The sequence below is a fragment of the Ruditapes philippinarum genome, unplaced genomic scaffold (assembly GCF_026571515.1).
Source record: "Ruditapes philippinarum isolate M1 unplaced genomic scaffold, ASM2657151v2 ctg3995_1_1_1_1, whole genome shotgun sequence".
In the NCBI taxonomy this organism is placed as follows: Eukaryota; Metazoa; Mollusca; class Bivalvia; order Venerida; family Veneridae; genus Ruditapes; species Ruditapes philippinarum.
The window spans coordinates 57201-75544 of NW_026860958.1; the positions used below are offsets into that span (position 1 = coordinate 57201).

The window sequence follows — 18344 nt, forward strand, 5'->3', positions numbered from 1 at the left end:
ACCATGTCAAATTTCTAACTGTATTTGATCGCCAACATTTAATCCGTGTTTGAAATGCATGAATTTTATTTGTACACCATCCCCAACAGCACAAATAAAAAGATACTATATACAATGCTATTTCACTTCGTACAAGGCCTTTTGCTTCTATTACAAAACAAGCTTGGCGATTGGTGGTATCGAGGCAACCGAATGTTTTGATACAAAATGGACAAATTTTTTCGTTAGGTTTGAAAATAATCTGAAAAGCATAAATCAAATGTGTAGAGAGGCAAAGTATATGACCGTAAACGCATTCCTGTTTAAAGAAAGCAGCCTGGTTAATTGATTTTACTTGTACTACGCGGATATCCTCCACACAGAGAAATCATTAATAAGAAAGGACACTCTTACATCGCATCAAATGTTGCCCAAACGTGTTATGCATGTCCAAATACAAGTTTCAGCAAAACCCAAGTAAACAAGGACCTATTGGTAAAATAAAGCCCAATAAAAACAAGAGCTGTCAGAAGGACAGCGCGCTCGACTTTTTTAGTGCTTGCCTATAAAACAAAACTTTGACAGTTAAGGGCACACAAGACTTTAACTAGGAATTTCTAAGTACAAATCAAGAAACATTTTCACAGAGTTATCTTCTCTTGCTTACAGATAGGTCTCATGATGGCACATAAGAACTCCAACTTCCAAAGTAATATCTCAAATGGTTAAGTCAACAAGTGGACAAGAATGAAAATCTTAACTGAGTTTCTAAGTCAAAAAGGGCCATAATTCAAATAAAATCCTTAACAGAATTACCTTCTCCTGCCCATGTTTTGGGACCATGATGGTAAACAAGTATTCCAACTTTCAAATTAATATCTCAAAACAGTTCACTCAAAAAGTGGACTGGTACTAAAAACTTAACCAAGATTCTAAGTCGATAAAAGGCCTTAATTTTTAAAACAAATCCTTGACAGAGTTACCTTCTCTTGCGTACAGATGGGGGTAATGATGTGAAATAGCATTAAAAGTTTCAAAGCAATATCTCAAAGGGTTAAGGCAATAAGTTGGATTTTACCCATATTCAATGTATTTTCTAAGTCAAAAAGGGCATAATTCTGTCAAAAACCTTGACAGAGTTATGTCCTCTTGTCTGTTGATGAAGGTCGTGATGGTAAACAAGTATGGTCAGTTTCAAAGCAATACCTCCAATGGTTTTGAAATAAAGTGAGGTGGTACAAAAAACTTAACCAAGCTCAATACACTTTCTAAGTCAAAAAAGGGCCATAATTCTGTCAAAAACCTTGACAGAGTTATGTACTCTTGTCTGTAGATGGAGGTTATGATGGTGAACAAGTATGGTAAGTTTCAAAGCCATACTTGTAATACTTCTGAAATAAAGTGGGGTGGTACGAAAAACTTAACCAAGGTGTGACGCCAACGCTAACGCTAACGCCGACGCCGACGCCGGGGCGAGTAGGATAGCTCCCCTTTTCATAGAAAAGTCGAGCTAAAAACCTGTTTTTGACTATTTATTTGGACAAGTGAATTTAGCTGCGGACAAGTAGAAATTTTAGTCCAACTTGTCCGTGGGCAAGTGGAAAAAATCCGAAATTCCTCACCCCTGCATATATTTTTTCTAAATTCCATACTGTATCCTATACACATTTATAAGCAAAGTGCATTGCCACTCATAAGATAAGCTATAAAAACAGAGAAAAGTGCACTAATTTTCGCCTGTTGCGTTATTTTTATCAAAATCTTCCACCCATATGTCAGCCCCCCCAGGAAACCATGTTCTGTATCCGCCCCTGTGGATGTTGTAGCTACTGTGTAGCAAGAGACATAAAAATCATTAACAGGGCAAAACGTGATTTTTATTCAAGGGACATAACTTAATCTTCAACCATGTACAGTAACAACTCTGAAAACCGGATTCCTCTGAAAACTGGACGATTTTAAAAGTCCCGTATTTCCTCCTTATTTAGTTCATTGAAAAAAACCTCTGAATACCGGAACCTCTGAATTCCGAAAACCGGACGATTTTCTATGGCTACTAATGCTAAACATGCATAAAAGATCCTCCAAAAACCTGACAGCAACTTTATGTTTCAAGTTTCTAAGTAATTCATTGTAGATTAAAACATAATCTCAACAGAGGATACGTTCAATTACCATTTAATGGTCATCTTTTTATCTATGCAGGTGTGAAAACACCTGTCAGTGTGTGTTAAATTCTTTTAAGCCATTAAATTATAGCTCTCATCATAATTGTGTCTTTCCCTGTATAGACCTGTATGATTTATCAAAATGTATTTAATTTGTTGATGTCTTTTTTTAATACAAAATGTAGAAAATAATTGGGGAACTTTTGTTAAATGATTCCTGTTTTGATTAAAATTTTCATCTTAAAGTTATCTTTGTTTGGACATTAATTTTATGCTAAAACAATTGTACTAAATTCCATTAATTACATATTTCAAAAGCCAATGAAAAAGATATTGTGATATATTTCAGACAATGTGTTGTTTAAATTTCTATATTAATGGATTTCATCATTTGCTTAATAAGAATACTTAATACAGTTATTGCAAAAAATTAAGATATGACTTAGGGAAAAGGGTTGAAAAGTCATTGTTCAAACACATCATAATCATGAATATATGTAAAAACCTCTGAAAACCAGAATCCTCTGAAAACCAGACTTTTGGTCAAGTCCGAACAGGGTCCAGTTTTCAGAGTTTTTACTGTAATATGTTGTTTAAATTTATGTGCATTTTGAAATGCTTTGATAATAGGAAAATCAGTATCGTATTTTTCACCCCAGAAAGATCTTTTAAATGGTTGAATAAAGTCCTGCCCCTAACACCCTTTTTCAACCAGTCTAAATAAATACCATTAATGTTGTCACCTAAAATTTTCATCTATTCTAAAACCTTTGACACAAAATTATTGGGTCATGGAATCTTAATTTTGAAATATCAACATCATTATTATTTTTCAACCTATCATAAATTTGATCTGCATATTCATAAGAATCACCATCAGAACATATTATAATTTATTACTATACTCGATATAAAAATTAAATTAAATTTTTATCATAATAGTGAACACAATATCATGAACAATAATAAAAACTAAAAAGAGGGCCATGATGGCCCTGAGGTCGCTCACCTGTATATAGGCCCCCGGAGCGGGGCCAGTTTAAACCCCAGGGCTTTTATTTGAACAAACTTGGAAGACACCCATTAGAAGATGTTTCATAATGTTAAGTTTTTACTACACACATATAATGAAAAACAATGACCTCTGCACCCCCTGCCCCTCCTCCCCCCCGGCAGGGCCAATTTTAACCCAAGGGCTTTTATTTGAACAAACTTGGTTGAATGTTTCATGTTAAACATCTTACCTCTAGCTCATTGGGTTTTTTAAAAGAAGATTTTTTAAGTTTTTACTATACACATATAATTAAAAGCAATGACACCTCTGGGGCGGGGCCAGTTTTGACCCCAGGGCTTTTATTTGAACAAACTTTCTGGACACTTACTAGAAGATGTTTCATGCTTAATATCTAAACTCTAGCTATTTTGGTTTTTTCAAAGAAGATTTTTAAGTTTTTGCCATACACATATAAGGAAAATCAATGACCCTTTGGGGGGGGCCAATTTTGACCCCAGGGCTTTTATTTGAACAAACTTTGTAGACACTCACTAGAAGATGTTTCATGCTTAATATCTAAACTCTAGCTATTTGGGTTTTTTCAAAAAAGATTTTTTTAAGTTTTTGCTATACACATATAAGGAAAATCAATGACACCCGGGGCGGGGCCAATTTTGACCCCAGGGCTTTTATTTGAACAAACTTTGTAGACACCCATTAGAACATGTTTCATGCTAAATATCTAAGCTCTAGCTCTTTGAGTTCTTTAAAAGAAGATTTTTAAGTTTTTACTATATGCATATAGGGAAAATCAATGACCCCCTGGGGCGGGGCCAATTTTGACCCCAGGGCTTTTATTTGAACAAACTTGGTAGACACTCATTAGAAGATGTTTCATGCTAAATATCTAAGCTCTAGCTCTTTAGGTTTTTTAAAAGAAGATATTTTAAGTTTTTTCTTTCAGTTGCCATGGTAACCAGAGTTCTGCATGGAATTAAATTCTTTGAACAATTTTTAAAGATGACCACCAAAGGAACATTCCTATTAAGTTTGGATGAAATTGGCTTAGTGGTTTATGAGGAGATGTCATTTAAAGTAAAAGTTTACAGACGGACGCCGGACGGACGCCGGACGAAAAGCGATCACAAAAGCTCACCCTGTCACTGTGTGACAGGTGAGCTAAAAACAAAGGTTTCATCCCCTTTGTACATGTATTTGTATTATAACTAGACTCATCACTTGATTTTTAATGGCCTGTCAGTGTTTCACATATAATGTAGTATAACAAAGCCACAGTATCTTCATGGTTGACCTCTACTACCAAGATCTCACAAAGATCTAAAATGTCTGCAAAATCCACTAACTCTTCTTGATTAAGCATGGAAATTTGGTTTATTATCTATTTTACTAATTTCTTTCAGTGTTTGATCAGCATAAAATATGGAAACGCACTCACCACTGTGATTGAATATTGAACAACTCATGAACTGGTAACAAAGTGGTCAAATTCTATTTTCAGACCGATAAATAATTCCTCAAAATCAGCCCCTTTTCTACATGCCCTACCTACTATTTGCTGTGACAGACAAGTAACAGATAATATTTTCCATGCCATGCTCACACACCTGTTTTCCTTGAATTGTGCTAACTATACATGCACATGAAATAGCCCCTTATCTTGGAATGCTTGAAATAGATTCAGCATAAAAAACATCATTCTGATCTCTTATAAATCCCCAGTATAAACATTATCCCCAGTATAACTAAAATGTTATTAACACTTAACAAGTAAACACCAAAATGACCATAAGAAAAACATATAATTTAAAAAAAACACAAATTAATCACCTGTTTTAATCCTAACTCCAAAACACTGCTGTTCCCTGCTTGTTCCGAAAAACGAATACCCTTTCCTAATCCTAAGCATTCAAGAGATACTGTGTGTTTGTGTCACATAATGGGCTTGTCCGTACAATGTTATTTATAAACTAGCTGAATAACTAATATAACTACATCACCCTTCTCATTAATACATCATCCTATAAATACTACTTAATTCAAGAGCATTTTTTAAAACATCACAATCTCTTATTTTCTGAAAATATAGTTAAGCATTTAATATCTACATCAATATTTTGTATGCATTTTAAGTATTTTTTAAACCATTGTTTCTCACAGTACAACCTAGGCTGTGAAAGGGTGAATTTTTGTCTACATTTTTGTCTGGGGTAGAGAGAAAGCTGTGAAAGTTTCCTGACATGGGATGTTGCCTAATTTTCTATAATTAACTGTGATGACATTGGGTAACATTACACTGTATGACCTGTCAACGTGAATTACTATAATCACTGCTGGTTCCCACATTTCTACATTTAACTTGGGGAGAGATTTTTTTATCCTTTATCATAATATGATTTTAGGATCATTTTGCTATTTCTAATTTTCAGTATTAAAACAATGTGATTATTTTTTTCAGTTTGTAACTGATACATTGTTGTATTTACCTTCTTCCCATTAATAGTTAAGTGTTTTTATAACCTAAGAATGGCAAATATGACTAACATTTTGAGTGGCTAAACAGAATTCTTCAATTTTAATGTCACTGACTTATAGGCAAATTATTCAAGACAGTATACATGTATATATGTAAACTCAGAGACCTTCAGTCAAGTCCGGGTATGTCTCACTGACAAAATGTCATCACAACCGTAAAAGCTTAAATTGCAATATTTAATGACCTAATGTCAAACTGTTGTAACTGCAACAACATTATTAACTTTGAAGTTGAGAGCGTGTATTGCACTGGGGTTTCTTCATTATAATAACAAAGTTTTGCAGCAGAGTTCCACAACTGTGTGCCAAGCAAAACAATTTTGACCATGGCGACTGACAGCGTGAGACCTGGAATTCTTGCATTCTTTCTCTGTCTGCTATAATCTGGACATAACCAATTTCTGTCCGAGTCAATGTCTTTTGACGTAAATGCTATTGGTTAATCATCTTGCAAGCAGGTTTCCACTAAACTTTGACTTCTTGAATTGACTTGGGTCTTGACTGGCTATTTACTGTTGTAATAAACAAGTAAAGGTGACTCAGTGTAATAGCTTGCTAAAAAACCTTCTCAAATGCCTCATCCTAGGCACAGTCCTATATTTTTCAGTACGTCCCGGATTGGGACTAACTACTGTATTCCTAGAAAAGATTTCGCGCGTTTTAAATCAGGGCTTTTCAGGGTAGGCATGATTCCGTGAATCTTTATGGCCGCAAATATGTCACTTATAACAAATCCGCGAACATTTCTAGCTTCTACCAAATAACTAGAACTCCGCGAGTCGGATGTGTCGCCTTGTGAACAATATAGTTTAGGAGAAATGGCCACGACAAAAATGAAATTTGAAAATCAACAAAGGGCAATAACTCAAAAAATAAGAAATGCAGAGCAGAAATTTGAAAATCAACAAAGGGCAAAAACTCAAAAAATAAGAAATGCAGAGCAGCAGTTTCTGTGCACTGCACTTCTTATCAATAATATCTATCATCCTATTAAGTTTCAAGTCTAAAGCTTTTATAATTTATGAGAAATGGCCTTGACAAAAATAAAGTATGAAAATTAACAAAGGGCAATAACTCAAAAAAATAAGAAAGGCAGATTACCAGTTCTTGGGCACTGCACTTCTTCCTAATGAGATCTATCATCCTCTGTAGTTTCATGTCCATAGCTTTTATACTTTAGGAGAAATGACCAGGACAAAAATGAAGTATGAAAATTAACAAAGGGCAATAACTCAAAAAATAAGAAATGCAGTGTACCAGTTCTTGTGCACTGCACCTCTTCTTAATAAGATCTATCATCCTATGAAGTTTTAAGTCCATAGATTTTAAACTTTAGGAGAAATAGCCCGGACAAAAATAAAGTATGAAAATTAAAAAAAGGCAATAACTCAAAAAATAAGAAGTGCAGAGTACCGGTTCTTGTGCACTGCACTTCGGGTCATTATAAGAAGCATGCATCCCAAGTTTGAAGTCAATCCAACTTATAATGACTGACTTATGCTCCGGACAAGCTTTAGGGGACTAAATCTTTTTAGTTCTAAGTTTGTCTATATCATAGTAATGTGTTAGTTTCCCAGCCAAGTAAAGAAATTATGTTTATACAAAAGATAATCAAAAGGTCAAATTTTCTCAGGATGAATAAGAATAACAAATAATTCAACTTTTCTCTATTGTAAGTAAATTTGTTCGAAAAAATATTTGAAAGCGATCTCAGGAAACAGTTTTTATGAACAGATAAACAGACAGACTGAAGGAGACTCTAAAGCTTTTTTTTAACATCCCTGTTACCTCAATATTACAGAGGAGATAACTCTTGAAATAATGATGCTAGATTTATGAACATTGTCATACTGTACATGATGATACCATTTACAGTCACAAAGAAGAAAAGTAAATAAATAACAATTTTCAAATATAGCATTAACATGTATAGTAACAAAGATGAAAATTAAAAAAATATATATAATGTAGGTGTTGATAATGAATGTTTATTTTAAATTTGAAGTAAATCCATGAAAAATTAAGAAAACTAAAGAATGAATAAGAAAAATTCAAAGTTAAAGAAGGAGATCATTCTGGAAATATGGATTCTAGATTTATAAACCTTGTCATATTATTATGATGTGGGAGTTTGAAGTAAATCCTAAAAGGAATGAAGAAGTTGGGAGTAAAAAATACCAATTTCTCAAAAATAATTCAAGGGGGGCACAATTCTAAATCAAAATCTTGCTAGAGTATTGAACCTTCTCAACATAATTATCATATGTTGAATGATAATAAGAAACATACATATGAAGTTTGAAGCAGATACATTAAGAAATAAAGAAGTTGTTAAAAAAAAAAGAACATTTTTCTCATGAAAATTCTAAGTTCAAAGGAGGTAATTCTGATAATTTTTGTGCTACAGTTGTAAATCTTGTCACATATGATGTGGTTGATGACCAGAAACTAATATTTAAAGTTTGAAGTAAATACTTTAAGAAATAAAGAAGTTATAATGAACAAGGGTGCCATAGTCACAAAATACGCCCGTTTACGAAAGCTTTACAGTGTAAGAAATTAGGATTTGAATCCACTAGGCTGGTCGGACTACCAGATTGGAATATTCACTAGCCCAAAAGACATTTTACTAGCACAATTCATTTGTTCAAAACAGTTGCTTATATTGCCTCTGAAAATACAGTAGCCTGGTCGGGCTTGTTACTGTGAAAAGTTGGTAGCCCGAGGAGAAATTTAGTAGTCTGGGACTATAGGACTACTGCTAATTTCGAACACTGGCTTTAGATGGAGATGGGGGCATTATGGATAAGTGTTATCTAGCAAGCAAGTTTTTATTCTTGGCACTGTGTTGTTAAATGAACCTTAAAACAAATCAGTAGGGAAGATATGCACAGGATGTGTGACCTTGACTTTGGTCGCAGGGACCAGAATTTTATGCACGGCACTCAGCCTCACAATGATGAACATTTGTGCCAAATTATATTGAAATCCCTCTATGCATGTAGAAGTTTTGCTCCAGACAAGCGTTTTTCTATGAGCTCTAACTGTGACCTTCACCTTTGACCTAGAGACTTGGTTCATGTGCAGGGCACTACGTCTCATGGTGGTGAACAATTCTATAAAGTAACATTAAAATTCCTCCATGCATGTAGAAAATATGCTCCGGACAACATCTGGATATTTAATCATCTCCAGTGACCTTGACCTTGCAAATATTAACCTAAATTAAATGTGTCACACCTGTAGTCATGATAGTTACCATTTGTGCTACAATCCATCAATAAATGATGACTAAATGGTCCATATACACATCTTCAAATTTTTATCTGAACTTTGACCTCTATGTGTAACCTTTACTTTGGTCGCAGGGATCTGAATTTTGCGTGCGACACTCAGCCTCACAATGGTGAACATTTGTGCCAAGTTATATTGAAATCCCCCTATAAATGTAGAAGTTTTGCTCCGGACAAGCGTTTTTCAATGAGCTCTAAGTGTGACCTTGGCCTTTGACCTGGAGACCTGGATCATGCATGGAGCAATACATATCATGGTGGTGAACATTTCCAAGTATTATAAAAATTCTTCCATACATGTAGGAGATATATTCCAGACAAAATCTGGATATTTCACCATCTTTAGTGACCTTGACAGAGCTCCAGATAGCGTGCGTATAAGCGTAAAATACGCATAGAAAATCTAAAATACGCATCACTTTCAAAATTCGTGCGTCACAGTTACGCACAACAAAATGAAAATACGCTCGTATGTCAAAATTTATGCGTGAAAGAATAGAAATGTAAACATTTGATATGTAGAAAGAAAATGTTTTGAGCATAAAAATACCATATATTTCCATTTTATTGCATTGAAAACTAAAAATTCTGTTGTCAACAACGCATGTTAAAAACGAAAGTAGCAGGAAATACAGAAGGGAGGTAACTCCCGTAGATCTATCAACCTGTGAAATTATCAGATAATCATCGTAGGAGCTAACACAGTATTAAGTTTGTTTAGTCATCTATTGACATGCTTATGCTTCAATATAAACAAAAATATATTTTAATATCTTTTACTTTTGTTGTTGGAACAAAATAACATGTTTTTCACCTGCAGTTTTGTACTCAATATTTTCGTACCCAGTCTACAGTTACGGACAATTTTCTCTCAGACCAATATTTTTTTTAAGGAAAGATATAAAAAATCTTGTTTATGTTTCTTCAATTCTAATTTCAACTATAATTGTTCAAAATGGAGTACATGATAAGGTTCACGCCAACAAAAATAAAGAAAGAAAAATATTGACTCCTAGAAAATAAAATAATTTCAGGGCTTCCACTAGTGGAAGTTTGGGAGTCATTTACTCCTTGACTTCTGAAAATCAATACTTTCCCTTCTTTACCTATAAAATGTGACTTCCAATATCAGAGATTTTGAAGTCTTTGACGTCCAAATTTTGAAAATGGAAGCCCTGATAATTTTGCTGTGTATCCTAAACTTGAGTTCCAGTATACTCTGGAAGTCTGACTTTACATGGCATGTTTTGTATTGTTTCACATTTAATCAGTATTTAATTTGTACAGGTTTTTCTAAAAAAAAGAAAATAAACAAACAAACAAAACAATAAGTTTAATTTGTTTATAAAAAATGCAAAATGCTTTTTTGACAGATTTTACCCCTTAAGTTTTTCAGAATTTGCATTTTACCCCTCACTCTAAATTTTGAGGGGTAAAAACCCCTTGGCCAAAAAAATTATCTGGAGCTCTGCCTTGACCTTGCATATATTGACCTAAAGTACATGTGCCACAGCCGTAGTCATGATAATGACCATTTGTGTTACAATCCCTCAATAAATGATGATTAAATCGTCCCTATACACATCTTCATATTTTTATCTAAACTTTGACCTCTATGTGTGACCTTGACCTTGGCTGCAGGGACCTGAATTTTGTGCGCGACACTCCGCCTCACAATGGTGAACATTTGTGCCAAGTTATATTGAAATCCCTCTATGCATGTGGAAGTTTTGCTCCGGACAAGCGTTTTTCAATGAGCTCTAAGTGTGACCTTGACCTTTGACCTAGAGACCTAGTTTATGTGCGTGGCATGGCTTCTCATAATGGTGAACATTTCTATGAAATTTCATTAAAATCCCTCCATGCGTGTAGGAGATATGCTCCAGACAAAATCTGGATATTTCATCATCTTTAGTGACCTTGACCTTGTATATATTGACCTAAATTATATGTATCACAGCCATAGTCTTGATAATGACCATTTGTGTTACAATCCCTCAATAAATGATGACTAAATGGTCCATATACACATCTTCATATTTTTATCTGAACTTTGACCTCTATGTGTGACCTTGACCTTGGCGGCAATGACCTGAATCTTGCGCGCGACACTCCGCCTCACAATGGTGAACATTTGTGCCAAGTAATATTGAAATCCCTCTATACATGTGGAAGTTTTGCTCCGGACAAGTATTTTTCAATGAGCTCTAAGTGTGACCTTCACCTTTGACCTAGAGACCTGGTTCATGTGCGCGACACTGCTCCTCATAGTGGTGAACATTTCTATGAAGTTTCATTAAAATCCCTCCATACATGTAGGAGATATGCTCTGGACAAAATTGGACGCCGAAAGCCCGCCCACCCGACAGGGGCATTCCCATAATACGTCCCGTTTTTCAAACGGGCATATAAAAAGCGTAAAAACTGGAATAAGAAATCTTGAAATCAGTGTATTTGTTGCCATAGCAACCAGAATTTTCAACATAGGAAGTAAAGAATAAAATGTGCATAATATCCAGACATCTACCCATATTTCAAGTTTCATAAAAATATTTTCAGTACTTTTTACGTTATCACTGGATTTAGTTTATGTGTTAAATTTGCCATATTTTCAGTCCATTTGTTGCTATAGCAACCAGAATTTTCAACAAAGGAAGAAAAGAAAAAGACATGCATAATGCCCATACTGCCATTTGCCCATATTTCAAGTATCATAAAAATATTTTCAGTACTTTTACTTATCACTGGATCCAGTTTATGTGTTAAATTTGCCATATTTTCAGTCTATTTGTTGCCATAGCAACCAGAATTATCAACATAGGAAGAATAGATAAAGACGTGAATAAACTCCATACTGCCATCTATCCATATATCAAGTTTCATAAAAATATTTTCAGTACTTTTTTAGTTATCGCGGGATCCAGTTTTGTGGACAGACAGACTGACGGACGTTCTAACAGGAGAGTAATAATGTGGTTACTCTATTGTTCTTTTTAGCCACACAAAAGAAAATAGCCACATAAAAGCATTACAAAATAAAATGACATCAAAGAGAAAGACCAGTTACCTACTGTCCCTCTAGCCACATAAATACTGTCCTGTGAGTGCGGATGTGCCACTTAAATGGACTAAGGGGCCATTTCTTTTGTCATTTTCTTTTGTTTAATAGAGGGCCATGGCCTCTTATTCTATTGTTACAGAATGAACTCTATTGTTCTCTTTTGTTCTGTTTACAGACAGATGGCCCCCTACTTCTCTTAAATAGCCCGGACTGACAGACGGCCGGTAAACCTAAAGTCCCCTCTGGTTAAACCAGTAGGGGACTAATAACAGCTAACGGGGCTGACTAAATCTTACTTAATCACATAGTGAAAAAGGCACTGAAATAACAGAATAACCGTCCGTGTTCGACTAGTATAAAGTGAAAAGGTATCGAGTAATGTAGCGCTTTAGTTGTAAAATAAGTAAAAGAATAAAAGTACCCAACAGGCAAGGTCAAAAACGTAGCCTCCAAAAACTGTTATTTAGGCCGTATCAACTTAATATTTGCAGAATTCACGGTTACTACAAATCCTCAAAAATTAACTCAGCGAAAATGCCGACGTAAAACCGCGAAATATTGTATCCGCAAACATTTCTAGGAATACAGTATTTCTGACAGGAACTTTACTTTGCCAGATATGTAATTATGGCTTACAGAGTTTCCAACTCAGCTCTGTTTTGTGCAGGTTTCATGCCTGTAATAGCTGAAACTTTGTCAGGGTTAGGTTTCATTCCGTCAGAGTTCAGTATATGACCAAAGTATTTTACTGTGTTTGCACCTATTATGCATTTGTCTGTATTTAATTTCATACCATTTACTTTTGCCCATTACAGCACCTTTGAAAGATTTGTCATTATGCTCTTGTTTTGTGTATCAGTTAAATGTCATCTATTATGGATGTGACACCAGTCAATTCTTGAAAAATTCATCAATTATTCTTGAAAAAAATGAATTGAAAATTCCCATAGGTAAATGCAAGTACAGATATCGTCCAAATGGGCTTTTAAATGCAGTCAGTTATGACGATTTATCAGTTTAATACACTTGTAACCTTTAGCGAGTTTCCAGCAATTGTTACATTTTTTCCCTTTTCCCGGGCAGTTTGGATATTTTATATGTAATGTCTCTAATTTTGAAACACTTGATTTGTTTTTCTTTTTTAAGTCAGTTCTCCTGTTTTGGTTTGTTCCAAAAGAGATGGACATCTACCACATCAATGTGCCCCATGGCCATTATTTGCTGTTTTGCATAATCCATGTTTTGTGCTATCTGTATTGGCTATTACCTTATCCATAATAAATGTAGCTCCCTCTTTTATAAGTCTTTTTCTTAATTGTCTGGATTTGCAACTCAACCACTAGGCGGTCACAAATCATGTAGTCCGTATCATTCAAGTTTTGAACAGTCTATTGCATTAATAGGCAGTTGCGTAATGCAGTCTTCTCTTTGAATGTGGCAGAGCAATTTATAGAATGCAAAAATCAGATTTAGTTTTTGTCATACACTCTTAAAAATGTTCTGGCTCCGATTTTTCTTAGATTTTAAAATAGAAGGCAATCTTTATTTTTAAGTTTCCTTATATTGTTCCAACAGTAATCCAATCTAACCTTTTAAAATCTCTATTAGATTTCTTCTGACACCATTTTAGAGTTATATATGATAATCAAGTAGACTTCACAAAATAGTGATATAACATGAACACAGATCATATACTCTACAAAATGTAAATTTATTCTTCTAAAATCCCTAACATCAAGATTTCAAGACCCTGGCTAGATATATAATACGCGGAAAGTCCGAGCGGGGCCAAAGGCCCCGCGAGGGCTGTAGCGCTCTTAGATAACATGTATGACGCGTATCAGTTCAAAAGGAAATCAAATTCAAACTAAATGAAAATTTCAAAAAAATATATAGCCTATACCTAATGAGCTGTGAAAAAATTCTTAGTTAACCGGGCGCCGCCATTTTGAAATCCTTTTGAGCCCTTTTAATGAGCGTCTACATAATTCAGACTATTGCAGACGCATGCTAAGTAACACTTCCGGTGAAAGAATGATGTACAAAATCAGAAAATAAACCTGCATTTCATTGAAAAGAATTATAGTAACGATTATAAATATAAAAAGTTATTCAAACATATTCTTTTTGATAAATTAGCACATTAAAAATAACGTAAAAACAACAACTGTGATTAGAGATTAACAAAAATGGCGGACAGGATTTTCCAAACGCTGACACATGCACAGAGGTTCGGAGTTTTTCGGAATAGTCCGAGCGTTCCGATGATAGGTTGAACACCACCAATTTATTCGTTTTGTTTATTCAAAAAAGATCAGGTTTACATGTACACTAAATACGTTATGCTAAAATCATAATTCATAAGAGCTTTCCGCGCCATAGGCAGTGTCTATTCTAGGAATTGAAAAATAGGGGTGATTTTCCCCCCTCTATTTCAAAAAAGGGGGCGATTTTCAAAATCAAAGGGTGCCAATATAAACTGCCAATGTTAAATCGTCTGCATTAAGTTTACACTGAGGCGTTCAACCGATGAAATAATTAAAACGATAATATTTATTTAAGGCAGCAGAAGTTGTCCCCCCTGAATTTTTAAACGAAAACAAATTATTACAGAACTGCCGCGATTGATTATAAAGGGATTGGCAATACAAATAATCGAACTATCTTTCACGTCTAGATCGTAGCCAATTAGCTAGGAATTGCCTCATTTTTCTTGATTATTTACTACACTAAAATGGCACCCAACTGTCAGACCTAGCACACTAGTTCCGGTCGATAGGGAACATTCCGTTAATTTCCGTCAACTCACGTAACCAGTACCATACGGTACTAAATTATTATAATTAGCTTACAGTTACCTCCCTTCGGTTTTCGGTGTAAATGTAAACAAAACAACCAAATATAATGCGGGATGGAAGTTTTACGGTTTTATTAACTTTTTTTATAGATGCGCGATTTTCACGCACATGATTTTGAATTGTGCGCGATCTGTTAAATACTAGCGTGAATCGCGCAATCGCGCGTCCTAGAATAGACACTGCATAGGTAGCACCTAATTTCATATTAGTAAAAAATAAAATTACCTCATATTGAAAGGAGCCATTATACGAATGTTAAAGGTAGCATTTCTGTTTCTCTTGCCCTTTGGAATCTTTGATGGATCATAATCAGCTGGGTAATATTTCTAAAAATATAAAACCATAATTTAAAAAAAATAGGAAATCATAACTCTAATTCTTGTAACAACTCAATCACTTTATATATAAATTTATAATAATAAATCATAAATGTTGACCTCTTTTCTGTTTGAACTTTTTAATAAACAATCTTGAAAAAATAATTGCACATAACAAACTCTTTGTATGACTTACACTTATCTAATGTATGTAATTTATCATGCTTATTATAACATCACTGATCACACAAGTTAGGATTAAAATTGACAAGTCAGGCTTGTAGTTGTACTAAACAATTTTAAATGCCAATTGGGAACTTCTTGCCCTAGAAAATTTGTTCTAGCCTTTTTAAAATCAAGCTAGTTCTCATAAAAGTTGTATACATTCCTGTGAGGGGTTTAACATTAACCGAAGAGAGAAATATGACTTGAATGAGTGATTTAATATGAAGGAGGTTCAAGTTGACATTAATTTGGAGGTAATCGACGTTAAATTGGTCCGAAATCATTATGGGGCGAATCGCGAGTGGGGAGAATCATAATAAATAAATTCCTCCAATTTTTTTATTTAAGTAGGTTTGAATACCTACGACGATGAAAAATATACCATATAAACTTCAAGGCAAAAGTTTGAAAGAAAAATATTACGTTTAAGACTTTCCTTTCCGACATTTTTAATACTCAACAAAAAGTTTCGCCAAAAATATATTCGCGCACACTCTACGTTAATAATCAAACGCTTGATTGACATGGATTTAATTCAACATATGTACAGAAAAGTATCCGTAAATACCACAAAGAAAGATTCAAAACACGCAAGTACACAAGAAAAGTAATATAAATTTCAGTGCAATTGAATGTCTATGTAATGATATATTAAAATCTACAAAAATTATAGACCGGAGTAATTACATATAATTACTGGTTGGAGAGATAACTCCGACGAATAGATAACCCCAAACTCCTCACAGCTTTGCTACTTTAACTTTATTTACTTTTAGTTTCTGTACTGATCAGGGGAAGTAACCGCTGCGGGGAGTTTGAGATAACCCCGACACTTGGTTTAATTTTTTTGTTTATCTTTTTGTCATGGTCACATAGTACCGGAGTAATAAAGGAGAAGGACAGACTGTGATGAGTTTTTAAATTTGGTAAACTTTTAAATGTGTTTATGTTGACAACAATTTTTTTGTTACAAAAACGGCCACAAAACACTCTTTTTACTTAACTCCCAAACGGTAGTTAGAATTGTCTTGAACACAGGCTACTGACATGGACAAATTTCATTAAAAAGATGTTAAATTATCAATTAGGCACAGATAAAGCATGTAAAATGTGAAAACGAGTGATTCATTCTAATTTTCAAGCTAGATTTTACTTTGAATAAAATTAATGTGTCGACTTTATCTACTGTACAGGTTTAAAAAGATCATATTTCGGATACCTTATTCATTAGGGAGTACCAGTTTCCATTTCAATAAAGGAAATTTGCCTATGATTATAAATGTTTGAACCGAACTTTGTTTAGGCGGGTAAAAATTAAATATACGCAAAAAAAGTTATTTAAAAATAGTGATTTTGTGTCAAAGTTATCTCTCCAACCAGTACAGTACAGTAGATAAAATATACAAAAAGCACCGACTTTGATCAAATTGAGGTAAGCTTAAGGAAAATATTTAATAAGCTAAGTTTAACCTCAACTGGAGTATGCAGTCCCTGTATGGCGTCAGCCTTTGGACACAATACAAAGAAAATTCTTATTTAACTGTCTTTGGTTACACAACACAACCAGTATGGTTGCGGTTGAGGTATTGGCTGGAGTTCTTTCACTTGATTTGAGGCGGGATAAATTGAGCATTTGTGAATACGGAAAAATAATGGCAAAAAATATGATGCAGAACTTTAATCAACTACCGAGATATAAATGGAAAATTCAAAGAAAAAAATCCAATTTCCATTTTGGTTGCGTTCATCGAACGCCACCTTTCCTTGTTGATATTGTTTACAAATATGATTAATAATATCACTACACAAAACAGTATATTGAACCAAAGTTTCGATACCTTTAATAATACCTGCAACCATCTAGAACCAGGTAAGATTATTGGAACGATCTAGGATCGCCCAAATACAGGACTCTTGAACAAAGCAACTTATCTCATCATTTCTATCTGATGTAGATGCAAAGCAGCTGAAGAATTTACTGATGGTTACTTAACAGGAAATCCAAGTCACTGTGGTGAAGCGGCATGCACCCTCCTTTCAAACACAAAACTTATTGAACCGAAACAACCAGTAACAAAATCATCATCTATTCAAAAAGGAAAACTGGTTGCCATTAAAATATAATCCTTCAAGCCCTACGTACAGGAATAGGGAGATATTTAAATTGAACAAGAAAAAATACCTCATTGATGGCCAATTAGCTGTTGGAATAATTATTCTTGGCTTGGAAAATAAGACACAACAAATTTTTATCATCAGAGATACTCCAGTTGAGGAAAGAGGCATCCCTTCCAAACCAACCCTTTCCCAGATATCACTCAAATAATAAAAAAATAACGATTCACTTGTTTATACTGTCACAATAATCAATATTTCTTCAGTTATGCTGTTCCTTCACATGTATTAATTAGAATAATCTTAAATTAATGTTGTATCATTAAACAACTGATGGCAGTGTAAATCTGAAATGAAATATGAAATAGAACTTGATTCTCCCTTTCTTTTCCTTTTTATATAAACTGTGTAAAATATAGCAAAACCTGTTTCATTTATTCGTTACGCAAAAGGAAATACTAGGCTTTATTAAAAGTTCTTAATAAAATATTTCACACACATAAATGTAATGCCAAGTATGCAGTATACAAAGTATTGTGCATTTATGCAATTACCAAGTAATTCACTAATGTATCACTATGTTTTTGTGATATGTTAAATGCTACTAGACACAATTTGCTTAAAATGTCAAATGAGGTTTTGTACATTTATAGTAATTTCGCATTGGATTTTTGTCAGTATAACAATATACGATGATTTACCAAAGATAAACGGTTCTGTTGGATATCAATACTGCGGGATACCAATACTTATAGTATTATTACAAACCAATACCACTAAT

At 34.1% G+C, this 18344-nt stretch overlaps 1 protein-coding gene across 1 annotated transcript in view; it reads right to left on the reverse strand.

Moving 5' to 3' along the window:
- LOC132714025 (splicing factor YJU2-like) overlaps positions 1–15958 on the reverse strand; it is a 33935-nt gene extending 17977 nt beyond the window's left edge. The window contains exons 1-2 of the mRNA XM_060696756.1: positions 15872–15958; positions 15132–15232 (exon numbers count right to left, since the gene is read on the reverse strand). Coding sequence (XP_060552739.1) covers positions 15132–15232; positions 15872–15895 — 125 coding nt within the window. The 5' untranslated portion in view covers positions 15896–15958. The remainder of the gene's footprint in view (positions 1–15131; positions 15233–15871) is intronic.
- Positions 15959–18344: the final 2386 nt, after the last annotated feature.